The following is a 15,148-nucleotide window of genomic DNA, read 5'->3' as shown; positions in this document are numbered from 1 at the left end:
TGTTGATGTTTTTTGACATGAAGGAAGGGAAAAATTCTTTCTCATTGTCCTCGCTTTCCTTCACCTGAGAAACGGATCAGTCTCCGTCATACTCGATTGCCACAAACAACCCTAAACTTGCATTTTCTGACCATATCTTTTCTGAAACAAATTGCTTCAAATGAAACCATGTTCACTCAAATTGGAGTTCAACGTACAAAAGTACAGATACGTTACCAAATATGACAGGTACGTTACCTAATAAACAGATACGTTATTTCATGTTTATATATCACATTACCGTATTATTAGTAAAACAAGCATTCTCACAACATCTGGCTATAACATGTATTTGAATTAGTCGATGTTACAGTATTTTTATTAGTTTTACGCTAAATATTAAAGTTAACGGTACATCTCTCAAACGATTATCAAACAGATACGTTAATATTTTGATACGTAATTTATATATTTATCAATAATTCTATGCATAATACCTTTATCAATACCGCTAACTAGTGTTAGAAAGCACGTGATTATTTTCAGAAATGTCTATATATGTCACTATGTACATGTATATACTAAAGGGAAGTTAGGGCTTTTCTTATTTGAGTTTCCTAAAACTGGTAACATTACGAATCTTCCCGCTTGTAAACTATTGACAAACCCTCGAACACTTGCCACGTGTTTTTTAAGCTAATTTTGAATGTTTTATGACATGCGTGAGAGTTTCTGTCGATATGGGTATTTTTCCATAACGTATCTGTCACTAACCCCTCTCATCATTTAATTTGTCCGAGGTAAGAGGACACTAAATAATGGAATAATGTACATTTAGTGGAGAATGAACGAATAGTTACCTCCCTTTTTGGTAGGTATCCATTGTGAAGTCAATATTTTATGAGTTACTTTCACGTCGTTTTCTCTGAATAGTAAGACATTAGCAAACACATGACGTGTTATTTGTAAGGGCAGATTACTGTATAATATGCAAATACATATACAAAAGTCGATTTCACGATGATTTCCAATTGGTTATGGCATTAAAATTTGTATCAATTACCAATGATAAAATTTAAAAGGCATAGTCCATTCTTTTGCAGAATTTTACGACAAAGATTTCGACAAACCCTATATATACCTCAACTGTACATTGTTTGACGATCAACTTTCTAGAACCAATTCCAGATGGAGCGAGTATCTCTTTTACCGGCAGGACTATTACAGGTAAAGTGTCCAGTCTTTGTATATCACAGTTTTTTTTTATATTTTACTATTAGTTTAACGTCCTATTAACAGCCCAGACGTGTCAGGTTTATTGGTGTAGGAAAGACGGAGTACCCGGAGAAAACCCACCGTCCAGCGGTCAGTACCTGCCAACTGCCCCACACGGGATTCGAATTCGCGACCCAGAAGTGAAGGGCTTGTAGTAATATGTCGAGACATCTTAACCATTCGGCCACCACGGCCCAATATAACACAGAGTTACCTCCCTTGCGACTAGGTATCCATTATGACGTCATTATTGAGTAAAAATCATGTCGTTTTCTTTGGAAAAGTATGACGTTAAATGCTCGCAAACACCATGATGTCATAACCAATACCCTACCGCAAGGGCAGGGAACTCTGACGCGATACTTTCTCCAGATAACACCGGTTGTGCATGTAGGCACCGCAGCTGTAATGTCAGTCAAGTTCTAAAAAAGTTGGGTTTGAATCTGTGTGCGAGGCTTTGTTCATACGACCCAATCATATTTAACATTAGTTCACCTCCAAATTAATAATCGCATGCAATTAATAGTCAGTGTCATTAGACATTAGTAATGGGTATAACTCACGTACCACGTGATACCCGATCACGATTGTGCGGGACTATTGTTTCTATTTGTGACGGAATAGCGTTAAAAGATGATACCGCACCAATCTCCCCCAGGGTTCATTTTGGTCATTATCCCTATCAACGGCTCACGAACTGGCCGTCTGTTGAACTCGGGTCACATATTAGGTCATGACGATTTTTCAGTACATTGCACCCCCTATACATATGACGTCAAAGTGATTGTTTTTAAAACGGCGGGCGTCGTATGCAAATCGCGACTATTTACTTACATGTAAATCTAGTGTATCCGCAAAAGAATCCATTATTGTTTGATTTGATATTGAATTATCTAATTATATCATGTCAGAACTGACAGTCGTTAACAGGAAAATGATACGAAAGGAAACTTGCAACAAGTATTTAAGAATTTACTAGCATCCTAAATACGTTTTTCAAGAATCTTGAAATTTCGCTGGGTCGCTTACAGAGATGAAATTGTGGGGGCCGCAATGCACCCTGGGAGAGATTTATCCCGCACTAACGTCATTACAGCGGGAAGATTACAAAGGGCTTCATTCTATCACCACTGAAGATACCTGTACCGCACAACCGTTATCGGGTATCACGTGGTACATGAATTATTTTCATTGGAGATGATGACTTATTTACTTGCACGAGACTTTTCTCACTACTCACATTCTCATTGACTATACACCAACTTATTTTCGCAGTGACCTAGTTTCGCGTTTAAATCTCAATGAATTCAGGGTGAGTTATTATGTTTAAAACATATTCACGACCATAAATTTTCGCGAATTCTCATACGGAATTTCAGAGGAATTAATGTTATCAGACTCGTTTTGCCTAGCTTTGCCGAGAAGGGTCATTATCTGGCGGACATTAACATGCATTACCAATCTCTTCCTCCGCTTAAGCGCTGTCGAATGATGTGGAAATTGCATATTTAGAAATAAATGTGCCTTTAAACTTTGTGTGTGTGTGTAATTAGCAGACCATTTAAAATATCGCACGTTATATACATATATAATGCAACTTCATCCTTAGTTTACTGAATGCATAAATTAAAGAATAGACAAAGTGTCATGGTATATGTATACATATTGATTAAAACTGATATGCTGTATAGCCATTTTTTATGCATGTCCAACTTTTCGCGATTTTATGATACATAAGATATAAATGTTGACAACGCTATCTTCTTATCATTAATTACCATCTTTGTATCACTTTGCAGAGCAGTTCGTTGAAGCACACGCATTAGTGATACTTGGTTATTGGCCAAATGGTAAGTTAAAGTTGGGTTATTGGCCAAATGGTAAGTTAAAGTTGGGTTATTGGCCAAATGGTAAGTTAACGTTGGGTTATTGGCTAAATGGTAAGTTAACGTTGGGTTATTGGCTAAATGGTAGGTTAACGTTGGGTTATTGGCTAAATGGTAAGTTAACGCTGGGTTATTGGCTAAATGGTAGGTTAACGTTGGGTTATTGGCTAAATGGTATATAAACGTTGGGTAATTGACTAAATGGTAAATTAACGTTTGGTTATTGACTAAATGGTAAGTTAACGTTGGGTTATTGGCTTAATGGTAAGTTAACGTTGGGTTATTGGCCAAATGGTAAGTTAACGTTGGGTTATTGGCCAAATGGTAAGTTAACGTTGGGTTATTGGCTAAATGGTAAGTTAACGCTGGGTTATTGGCTAAATGGTAGGTTAACGTTGGGTTATTGGCTAAATGGTATATAAACGTTGGGTAATTGACTAAATGGTAAATTAACGTTTGGTTATTGACTAAATGGTAAGTTAACGTTGGGTTATTGGCTTAATGGTAAGTTAACGTTGGGTTATTGGCCAAATGGCAAGTTAACGTTGGGTTATTGGCTAAATGGTAAGTTAACGTTGGGTTATTGGCTAAATGGTAAGTTAACGTTGGGTTATAGGCTAAATGGTAAGTTAACGTTGGGCTGTTGGCTAAATTGTAGGTTAACGTTGGGTTATTGGCTTAATGGTAAGTTAACGTTGGGCTTTTGGCTAAATGGTTAGTCAAAACTGGTTTATTGGCAAAATGGTAAGATATCACTGGGCTGTTTTCAAAATGGTAAGTTATAACTGGTTTTTTGGCCAAATGGCTGGATGTAAAGGAAGCACGTAGGAAGATGCGTAAATGTGTGATTTAGAGACACTTGGTACCTGTATACATTAAGTCCCAAACAAACACGTTCAGCATTATTTGGTTTAAGATGCTATACTACTGAAAAATGGTTTTTTCCCTTAAAAACCTGGAGAAGATGGATTAGTATTATTTTCTAAATTACAACAAGAGGCCCAGAGGGCCTGTATCGCTAATAATGTTTGTAATACCTAGTAATGTTCTGAATACAGGTTCATTGTTTCTTTTCTGAAGGAATTTGAATATTTACCTCTAATTCCCCTATTGGGCCCCACTCTTTCTGCTCCGGGGGGGGGGGGGGGTCAAAGCCAAAATTTATACAAATTCTGTTAACCCCAAGGATGTTTCTGGGCAAAATTTGGTTAAAATCCAAGCAGAACTATATGACTAGTAGCGATTTATAGGATTTACCTTTATTTCCCATTTTGGGCCCAGCCTCTCCTGCCCACGGGGGGTTAGAGTCAAAATCTATACAAGTTCTGTTCCCCTTCCCCCAAGGATGTTTAAGGCCAAATTTGGTTACAATCTGTATGCAGAACTCTAGGACAAGTAGCGATTTATAGGATTTACCTCTATTTAACCTATTGGGCCCCGCCCCTCCTGCCCCCGGGGGGTCAGAGCCAAAATTTATACAAGTTCTGTTCCCCTTCCCCAAAGGATGTTTCTGGCCAAATTTGGTTACAATCTATAAGCAGAACTACAGGACAAGTAACGATTTATAAGATTTACCTTTATTTCCCCTATTGGGCCCCGCCCCTCCTGCCCCCGGGGGTCAGAGCCAAAATTTATACAAGTTCTGTTCCCCTTCCCCCAAGGATGTTTATGGCCAAATTTGGTTACAATCCATGCAGAACTCTAGGACAAGTAGCGATTTATAGGATTTACCTTTAGTTCCCCTATTGGGCCCCGCCCCTCCTGCCCCCGGAGGGTCAGAGCCAAAATTTATACAAGTTCTGTTCCCCTTTCCCCAAGAATGTTTCTGGCCGAATTTGGTTACAATCCATGCGTAACTCTAGGACAAGTAGCGATTTATAGGATTTACCTATAGTTCCCATAATGGGCCCCGCACCTCTTGCCCCTGGGGGATCAGAGCCAAAATTTATACAAGTTCTGTTCCCCTTCCCCCAAGGATGTTTCTGGCCAAATTTGGTTACAATCCATGCAGAACTCTATGACTAGTAGCGATTTAAAGGAAATGTTGACGGACTGACGACGGACGGACGACGGACGCCGCGCCATGACATAAGCTCACCGGCCCTTTTGAAAAGTTTGAGCTTTTATTTTACTTCAAGATGAAAATATTTAAAATAATGAATAGCAGTCCATGGCACTATGTCTAATATTTTGCCTGCGCATCCACCAAAAGCAAAGTCAATATTTCATATTACTGTTTGTTTTTTTTTCTAATGAGACATACATTTGCATGTGTAAACACGAATTAATGTTCAAATGATGAGAGCTTTGTGAGCTCCGTCGACGGCGCAAGTACGTAATTTCAACGTACGTCGCACATAAAATGAAATATGAAAGACCAAAATAAAGGTAAGCATATTTTTCAAATCTACCGAAAGTTAACTTTGAACACAGACGTCGGGGCAACAGCAATTATATAACTGACGTTTTGTTGTAACCTGACAAATACTTTTCTTTTGTGCAAAATATTGAAATCCTTGTAAAGCTTTAAATAACAATTATATTAGCAAGGTCAGCATTTTAAGTAAGCACATATTTTTTTTTCCAATTTGGTTCTATTCTTAATGTAAATTGAACTGAATAAATTATCATTTTGCATAATGAAACAGAAAGATATGCAGAAATAATAGGACCAAAATTCGGGTTGTAAATTCACTCAGCAATTTAATTTTGACAGGATAATTAATTTTCAAAAAATAATGTGTTGTAAGAACGTCCAATCAGAGTATAGCAAATTGTTTGTTGTAGCTCAGGCAGTATAATCAATAAACATTTCTAAAAAAATCTTAAGGACGAATTTTACATACATATATTTGTCGAAGTTTTCGTACATAAAAATATAAGAACAAGTACATTTGGTGCTCCTTGGTTATGGACATACATACCTATCTTTTTGCTAACGTTATCGGTAAACTTTGTGAAGTACAAAGAGGCTATTCGGAATATTTCAGTAAGAATAACGGAAAATAGTAGACTAAGTCCGATGGAGGACACATGGGATATTCATAGCACGTGAATTATAAACAGCTATTCAGCTATTAATATTCTTAAAATGTTCATTTTGTTCGTCTTCTTCCTTATTATATTATTAGAGGAACAGTTGAATGCCATGGGTCGACCTTGGCTACACAAAAATATAAAGGTAAAAGTGCGTCAATATATATTGACTTTGATGTGGGATAAGCGAATTGTAGGTAGGGATGGACCCAACCACTCTCGCTTGTCCCACTCACTAAAGCCATACATTTATTTAATACATTATGTACCCACGGAATCACGTGGTGAAGTAGGTGCAATATGTTCTTTTCTTTTATAATACCTTTATACACGTATGGTATATTTTAAAGAGAAATGTACAATGTATTTTATGTAAATAAGTTTGAAATTGACCTTTTTTAGGAGTAGTCTCTCATAACTCTTTTTAGAATGGCTTTTTTAAGATTGGTACCTTTTAATGTTTTAATATGATTGTAAATCTTTGAAGGTGAGACGTTAATAAATTATCTTTTCTTATCTTATCTTATCTGTCAATGAACATTATAACCTTCAATAGACCCTTTTCCAGTTATAAAGTATAATACTACCAAACACCGATGGGTTTGTACGAGGACGTCTTATATAATCAACCAGTTTCAATTTGATTTCCATATCAAAATTCCACACCAGGGAGACGCGGCTAGAAAATTAACTAATGTCATTTTGATTCATAAATCAATTTTGTGACGTTTACAATAACATCAACAAACGAAAATTATGTAAATGTAGGCTCCGTTTCTGTAGTATTGTTCATTTGGTGGTTTTTATTTTAATTTCATTAAAGAAATTGTAGGTCTAAAAATTTTAAAGTGTGGATTACTATTTTTTTTTTTTTTTTGTCAGTCAATGCAATTTTTTTCTTTATGATATAACCTTGTTCGAGCGCTTTTTCACATTGCATTTTCGGTCTAGTCCACAAAGCCTTCTCAAACTGACAAGGAACAAATGATCTTTTTATTAAAGTCATCTTTCATGCAAATAGCCACTTTGGATCCAAAGAAAATGGACTTAATAAGCATATTGTCCTTATACAGTGGTTTACGCTAGAGACAGGTTTCAAACGACTAGAAGAACTTCCTTATCCGATATATTACGTCATAAAGATAGAAAAAAAAGTCAAATGTCAGTTTTGTTCGGTTTGCAGGTACTTTCCCAACAGATCTAACAACAACAGCAACGACGACAACCACAGTTGCACCAACAACGACGACGACGACTGCACCAACAACTGCAACATCGACAACAACAACCACACCGGCAACAAGTACAACATCACCAACAAGTACAGCATCGCCAACAACTGCACTGACAACAACTACAGCATCGCCAACAACTGCACTGACAACAATTACAACTTCGCAAACAACTACAACGCACACAACAACCACAACACCAATTATAACTACAACCTCCACAACCACCAAAATTGCTATGACAACTGGATTACAACTTACGACAAATAATGAGCAATCATCTACTGTAACAGAAACTACAACTAAAACCCCTACGACACAGGGACACACCAGCTCAAGTACAGACATAATGGCTACCAGCGAAGGAACAAACCAGGGAAGTGCTGCGGAAAACATAGCACAATGTGTCTGCGCATGTTCCATTAAAAACGTCACGGCTCTCACCACAGAAGAATTGCAACAAAAACTGGCACAACTCCGAAAAGAACTAACAGTAAATTACACAGAACTATCTTCATACTTCCGTAAACTCAACAGCATGCCAGACTCGCGCCCGTCTGCCCAAGGAATCGGGATCATTGGTGTTGGCCTTATTGCACTGTTCATTTTCTTTATCATTTTTCTCGACCTCCAATTTCTTGTGAGGACAGCTCAAACGATGAGGTATAGTTTTGGAGGCAACAGCATTAATTCCATTTAAAAAGATAGCTTCATAAACATTTTTCCAATTAATGAGATGAAATATCCCTCAAAAGACAAAGGAAAAGGAATCTGGTTTAATAGACTTGCCTTATTCTTCTTTGCCATGGCATCAGACAATAATATACTGCATGTGAATGATCATTAATCAATTAAGCTATGTGCGTCAAATAAGCACTGGTTCTGGTCACGTTTTAATGGATTCTTAATGGACTTTTGGTAATAGTTCAATGTGTGACAAATAATACCGACAATCACTCCACGTCAATATCCATGTGAATGTATTATTGTGAGTTTTTGAGTGTTGACGTGTACTGCGAAATAGTTCCTTTTCGTTTTGCTAAATTTTCGTGGATTAAATATTTTTTTACAATTTCGTTTGGAACTTAAATTCGTGTGGAAGACGATACAAACATTATATTACTGTCGAAAATACACAGTTGATACTCAGCCCCAGTGTTTTTACATTATATCCGTGAAAAAAATATCGTGTCAGCGTTGATAATTTCATGATAGACTCAATCAATTATTTGATGGCAGGTATAGTCTACCAATTTTGTGTAGACTTTGTTTGAACCAAACGTTTTATCTTGCTCCCTGAATAGACTTGATACAGTAGTGTACCAATCATCAAATTAACGACTAAATGTGCCTGACAATTTGTATGCATGCATTAAAAAGATCGTGGAATCGTAAATTCGTTAATTTTGGTCAAAAACGAAATCCCCGAAAATTAAACCCTCACGAAAAATTAAGGATTTTACAGTAATCGACAAATGAAATGTATGAATGATTTAAAATAGTTTTGCTTAGTCAATACACTTCGATATGTGTACGAATGAATTATCAAAGATAATAAAAAATTTACCCAATTGAGATAAGGAGACAGCTGGTTCTACAGTAATCCCCCTTATACCGCCACCTCTATAAATATAAATATAGGTTTGTATACGTTTCTCTGAAATTGTAGCTGTAAATATACTGCGAACTCGTCTTTTTTCGCGTGGGATTGAATTTTATGGTATTTGCGAGCAATTAGACTTTGCGAAAATGAATCACCGTGGAAAAAAAACCCATCAGTACAATTAAGTGTTTCGGTGAATTGCGAAAGTACTTTTTTTGTAGATGACCGTTATTAGACGTGAAAGACGTTGGATTTCAGTTTATATTTATATTTCTAACTTTAGGGTTTACCCTATATCGCTAAATGTATTTTTTGTTATCTAAATTATGTTGTTTTAAATAAACCCGCATATTTTAGCGGTAAGATTATCTTTGCGGTTATCACGCCAGAGCACATAAAATATGAAAATAATTCATATTTACATTTATTTAATGATATCAACATTTTATATCGATAGCTGAAAGTGAAAACACTCCCATTCATGAATATAACAGTACAAATGGTGACTTAAACAATTACGATTAAGAATGTAACGATAAGAATGATGACTTAAACAATTAGTAAACATTAATGAACACAACGGTTTAAATGATGATTAATTACATTCAAGAATGTAACGGCACGAATGATGACTTAAACAATTCCCGTAATGATTATAACGTTAGGAATGATGAATTAAACAAATAAACGTTCATGAAAATAATGGTACGAATGAGGATTTAAACAATTACATAGTACATTGTACATACCAATACAAGCCAGATATAAATATAATACATCGTTCTTACTTTCATCCACAAGCATACATACATGCACCATGTACACCTAAATACATGCAGCAAATTATAACAATCAATCAATACAATTAATACATGTCAATATTAATGAATAAGGCAGATTCAGCACAGTTTTATAACCAGATATTATTTACCTCTCGAATCCGTGTGGTATACCAGTATAAACATGTTTAAGGTAAAAGAATTCGAATTCAAAAGATAACTTTGATTACATGTAAATAATGAGTGACTGCCATAACTGAGATTATACATTTAAAGAATAGACTGATCATGAGTGTCACAGAATTGTATGATTACGTTTAAAGCATTAAAAATAACAAGAAAGCTTAGTGCCACAGAATTAAATGATTACGTTTAACGCATAAAAATTACAAGTTAATTCAAAACAGATTTTGCTCAAACATTTGCACCATTACTGTATCATAAAAGAATATTTAGAATATTTCAAGTTTTGGCAACTATCTTGTATGAAGGTTTCTATTAATTTATGTAAGGATTATCACGTACATAATGTATATGTACGTATTTTAAGCAAGGGAGATTATCACGTATATGTACGAATGTTACGCAAGAGAGATTATCACGTATATGTACGTATGCTAAGCATGGGAATTATCACATACATAATGTATATGTACATATTTTAAGCAAGGAAGATTATCACGTATATGTACGTATGTGAAGCAAGGAAGATTATCATGTAAATCAAGTACATATTTTAAGCGAGGGAGATGGATGTAGTAATTAAAGCGAGGGAGATTATCACATACAACTGTATGTTGATAGTTGCTAGTTATCTAAACCAGTGGAGTATCCTGTATGAGTACTTATACATGTATATGAAGCTGGAAAGGTTGATTATCATACATGACTTGCTGATTTCAAAGTACATGTACACCTTTGTAGATTTGTAGTTTGACCTAAAAGTTGTCATTTCGGTAGTGATATCTTCAAAATTAAAATTATATAATATGCCTTAAGATTTCATTTTTGATCGCTGAGCACAAATCAAAGTGCCAAGGCCACTCATAGATGCTGTGAATGAAGGACTCAAACAAAGGAATAAAAGAATTGGTTTATCATATATATATTATTAAATTTAGTTAACATGTTGTAGAACATTGTATTTATATATATATATAATGTACAATGTTGAATTTTGGAGTTAAACAAAAGATATTTACTATTTTATTATAATTAAAGTTGATATTACAATTTCTTATTTCTGAAATAAAGTATTAAACCAATAAATCTGGTAAAAGTCTGAGTGCCATTTTCGTTTAATACATGTAAGTAATCTATATACAGTACACATATTGATTAATTACTGAAATTATCAATTTCACCAATGTCTCTTTAAAAGAAAAGAAAATAAGTTAATTAATATTCATATAATAACAACAGAAATATTGCGATTTCCAGATTATATAGTGATTTCCTTGTTAGAAAGACTAACATGGCTGCTTGCAAGTGTATCACTTTGCTTTGCCGACTTTTGGCTTATAAATCATGGCCAGATACTTTTGTCAAATAAAAAGTCATAATTTGGTTACCTATTACAACAATCCTTCGATATGAAACATTGTTGCAAATGTGCTGTGTATGTTTGTTTAAACACGGCTTGAACAAGTTGTCTCTAGATGGAAGAGAGCGTAGTAATTTCATCAGATATACAGTAGTTCAGTTTACCACGGTAATATAGCAGTGTTACGGCCGTACATATTTTCAGAAAAAAAGAAAGATGGAATTAACGTTGACTAGAGATTGACACCTCATGTATAATTTCCAAATGTATTTGTTTGATTTGATTTTAATTAAATAATTAAAGGTAGCTGTAAATAATAAATTCCTGCAATGAAGGCCTAATAGCAATGGCGTTTAAGAAAGGCAACTCGAGATATTTCTCATCTCTAGATATAGGAGAGAGCGTAGTAATTGCAACAGATGTAGTTCACCCAAAGTCATCCAAATAAAAGACTTTTGCAAGCACATTAAAATCTTATTTTTTTTTTGTATAAATCATTAAAACAAATATAATGAAACATATTTTATAGCATCAATTTTGTAACATTCAACTAGATAGAAAATCTAAGAAAATCCACTGCGGAGGAATAAATTAAGATGGCGTTGTGTGTGATTTTCGGGAATACACAATCTCTGAACCAAGATCAAAACGAAATAGTTCTAAGTAAACATCGGAAAACATCACTGATTGCTTAATTGTACACATCGATTATCATTGTGACAATTATTGTACATGTGTGTTTTATTATTCTATACCTTCAATTAGGGTGTGAAAGTAACAAAACAGTATTTAATTTTCATCACGGATTCTTATTATTTGTTTTGATGTGCTCAGACTCGCTTAGCGTAACTATGATTGCTGTTTCACAGCATCAAATATGTGGCAAAGGAAACTAAACGATATTTAATTTAACATATTATCATCCATCCAATTAATATTGATTTTAATTGTACTAAAAATATTTTCATTAAAGTCATTGTCTGTACATTTAGGTACTATGTAAGTGTACGTTGTAAACAAATTGACATAGGACTTAGCACAAAGCTATTATATAAATGTTTGGTCAGATGTCTTTCCGAAGCCTTATTTAACATCAAAATTACACTTTATCATTTTTCAATTTATTTTGCTTTTAATACATTAAAACTTTATTCTTAATTTGAAGAAAATGCCTTCCAATAATCATTTTATCACAAAATCAATCCTTTTGTAACAGTAACGAATATTATAATCTTCTGTACATTTAATCTCTTTCACCCACTTATTTTCCTACAGACACATACTGCTCTGATTGGTCCATACCAACTTATTTTCCTACAAATCATACCAACTTATTTTCCTACAAACTATACCAAATTATTCTCCTACAGACACAATCTCTGATTGATCCATACCAACTTATTCTCCTAAAAACCATACCAACTTATTCTCCTAGAAGTCATACCAAATTATTCTCCTACAAATCATACCAACTTTTTCTCCTACAAACTATACAAACTTATTCTCCTACAAATCATACCAACTTATTCTCCAACAAACCATACCAACTTATTCTGTAGATCACACCTACTTATTCTCCAAATCACATCAACTTATTCTCCTACAAATCATACCAACTTATTCTCTAAATCACACCATCTTATTCTCCAAATCACACCAACTTATTCTCCTACAAACCATACCAACTTATTCTCTAAATCACACCAACTTATTCTCCAAATCACACCAACTTATTCTCCAAATCACACCAACTTATTCTCCTACAAACCATACCAACTTATTCTCTAAATCATACCAACTGATTCTCCAAATCACACTAACTTATTCTCCTACAAATCATACCATCTTATTCTACAGGCACATGCTCTGTTTGGTATGCACCAACTTATTCTTCCAAATCCAGTGATCTTCAAAACCTTATGCTAGTAGTCTGCTGTCTCATTGGTTCTTAATTAACATTTACTTGTAATTAAGTTGTCACAGAATCACATGTAAAATCATTTTCAGTCCTCATTCACAGGAATAAATTGTTAGCTTTTGTGGAAATGTTATCAATGTCTGGCATTAATCAATAGAAGTCATTATTACATGTTTTTAATAAAATAAATTGTTGAAATGAAATAAAAGATTTTTTCATGATTGAGTGACATCCTTTTTACATGCCATTGAATAAAATAAAGATTTACAAATATGCCATCATTTGTTTTTGGTAAATGTCATTTTTGCAAATTTTTGCTATGTTTCTGCCACTTGATTAGGACAAGTCCTTGATGGCATTCTCACAAAACTGAAGTTTTTTCTTGATATCACTTTTACTTTTCTGTAGAGATTGCAGGATCTGCTTGTTCTGCATGGACTCTTTAGAAAGATTGAATATTTGTGTCTGTAGCTGTTCCACTTCCTGTAGAATCTCCTTTAGACGGTCATTTTTAGCCTTCATTTCAGATTCACTGTCGTGGATCTCCTTTTCAACAGCTGATGTTGAACATAATGAAAAGCAAATATAAATAAATTATGAGTAAATTTTGTAGTCCGAGACACAGTCAGAATCACTGAATTATGTACTTCATTAAAACCGTGAAAACGTCAAAAAGTATCAGTGACTTACTAGTCTGTTGGTATATCATATTACTATTTTACTACTATACTATTCTGTCTATAAGTGAATTATCTCTCTAATACAATTATCTAAAAAAACCATCGATATGAATATGACTTATATATCTATAGGAGTACATGTATAATACATGGCATATATAATATTCTACCACAATAGGCGCTGTTATTCAACTCTCAGGGTATCAAATAAACGATGCAGCTGTTGATTAACAATTTGTTTATACCACACGTGGTATAAACTCTGTACGCATTCTGATTGGCTGGCACGATGAACTTTGACCGAACTACGTCATTCTCAGTGTCGTATCACCTTTTGTCAACGTCATCAATAATCGAGTGACGTCATGCTATGCTGTGATATCGCCGCTTGACACAAAAACTGCTGTTGGATTGCGTACTTATCCTCGTCGTATTTCTATCGGCTAAAATAGGATATTATTGTGGTAGAAACAGGTCACACGACTCGTGGTTGTTGGATATGGAATTTATTCCACACTCGTAAGTTATTTTTTTTAAAGTTACAAAAGACACTCGCTAAAGCTTGTGTCTTTTGTAACTTTTAAAAAATAACTCACTCGTGTGGAATAAATTCCATATCCAACAACCACTTGTTGTGTAACCTCTATATATTCTTTTTTGATACCATATTTGTTGAATTAATATGATGTTTCATCAACTGAATATATGTATATAATTTAATTTGTACAATCTCTGGCTAGAAAAGGGCTTATATAGGCCTAGTCTGTTGCCCAATCCTATTGATTTATTCAATAAAATTGGTTGAAATGAAAAGCAAAATAAAATTGTTGAGAAAGATTAAATTGAATTTCAAAGGCAAGTACGTAATTTTGTGTTTTCATTACATTACTATATAAATGGACAGGTGGTTTTCCTTTTATGAACAAGAATGGTATTTTCAGAAGATTTAATTTGCAGAACATCATTTTTGTTGCAAATATTTTATCCACAAAATAAACAGCAGTAAATTAGAGATACTATTTATAGAAGTGTTGGAATTCGGTTGTAAAATTACAATTGATGATCAGTTTAGGATAACCACTGGAGTTTGACGTTCTGTCAATAATATGCAGTATAAATATATTAAAAATACCCCTATACACTATATAAAAACACCAAGAATGAAATGCATGGCTGACCAAATTTTTCACCACCTTTGGTAAAAGCTCTGTAAAATT

At 34.3% G+C, this 15,148-nt stretch overlaps 2 protein-coding genes across 2 annotated transcripts in view; one reads left to right on the top strand and one right to left on the bottom strand.

Moving 5' to 3' along the window:
• Nucleotides 1-1,413: 1,413 nt before the first annotated feature.
• LOC138329858 (uncharacterized protein DDB_G0290587-like) lies at nt 1,414-9,456 on the top strand. The gene is made up of 3 exons (XM_069277147.1): nt 1,414-1,483; nt 3,054-3,104; nt 7,360-9,456. The coding sequence occupies exons 1-3, from the start codon at nt 1,414-1,416 to the stop codon at nt 8,106-8,108; spliced, it is 870 nt and encodes a 289-aa protein (XP_069133248.1). The 3' UTR covers nt 8,109-9,456.
• Nucleotides 9,423-15,148, bottom strand: part of LOC138329857 (uncharacterized) — a 23,887-nt gene continuing 18,161 nt past the window's right edge. Inside the window, exon 10 of the mRNA XM_069277146.1 lies at nt 9,423-13,808. Coding sequence (XP_069133247.1) covers nt 13,588-13,808 — 221 coding nt within the window. The 3' untranslated portion in view covers nt 9,423-13,587. The remainder of the gene's footprint in view (nt 13,809-15,148) is intronic.

This window comes from Argopecten irradians, chromosome 8 (genome assembly GCF_041381155.1).
Source record: "Argopecten irradians isolate NY chromosome 8, Ai_NY, whole genome shotgun sequence".
Classification (NCBI taxonomy): Eukaryota; Metazoa; Mollusca; class Bivalvia; order Pectinida; family Pectinidae; genus Argopecten; species Argopecten irradians.
Note: the sequence above shows the minus strand (reverse complement) of the source record. Positions and strands in the feature narration are given on the sequence as shown.

Excerpts from the sequence above, each read along its gene's own strand:
- LOC138329858 (XM_069277147.1), top strand. The coding sequence starts at position 1,414 with ATGTCGAGACATCTTAACCATTCGGCCACCACGGCCCAATATAACACA. Across the intron at positions 1,484-3,053 it reads GTTACCTCCCTTGCGACTAG|AGCAGTTCGTTGAAGCACAC; the intron begins GTATCCATTATG and ends ATCACTTTGCAG. Across the intron at positions 3,105-7,359 it reads ACTTGGTTATTGGCCAAATG|GTACTTTCCCAACAGATCTA; the intron begins GTAAGTTAAAGT and ends TTCGGTTTGCAG.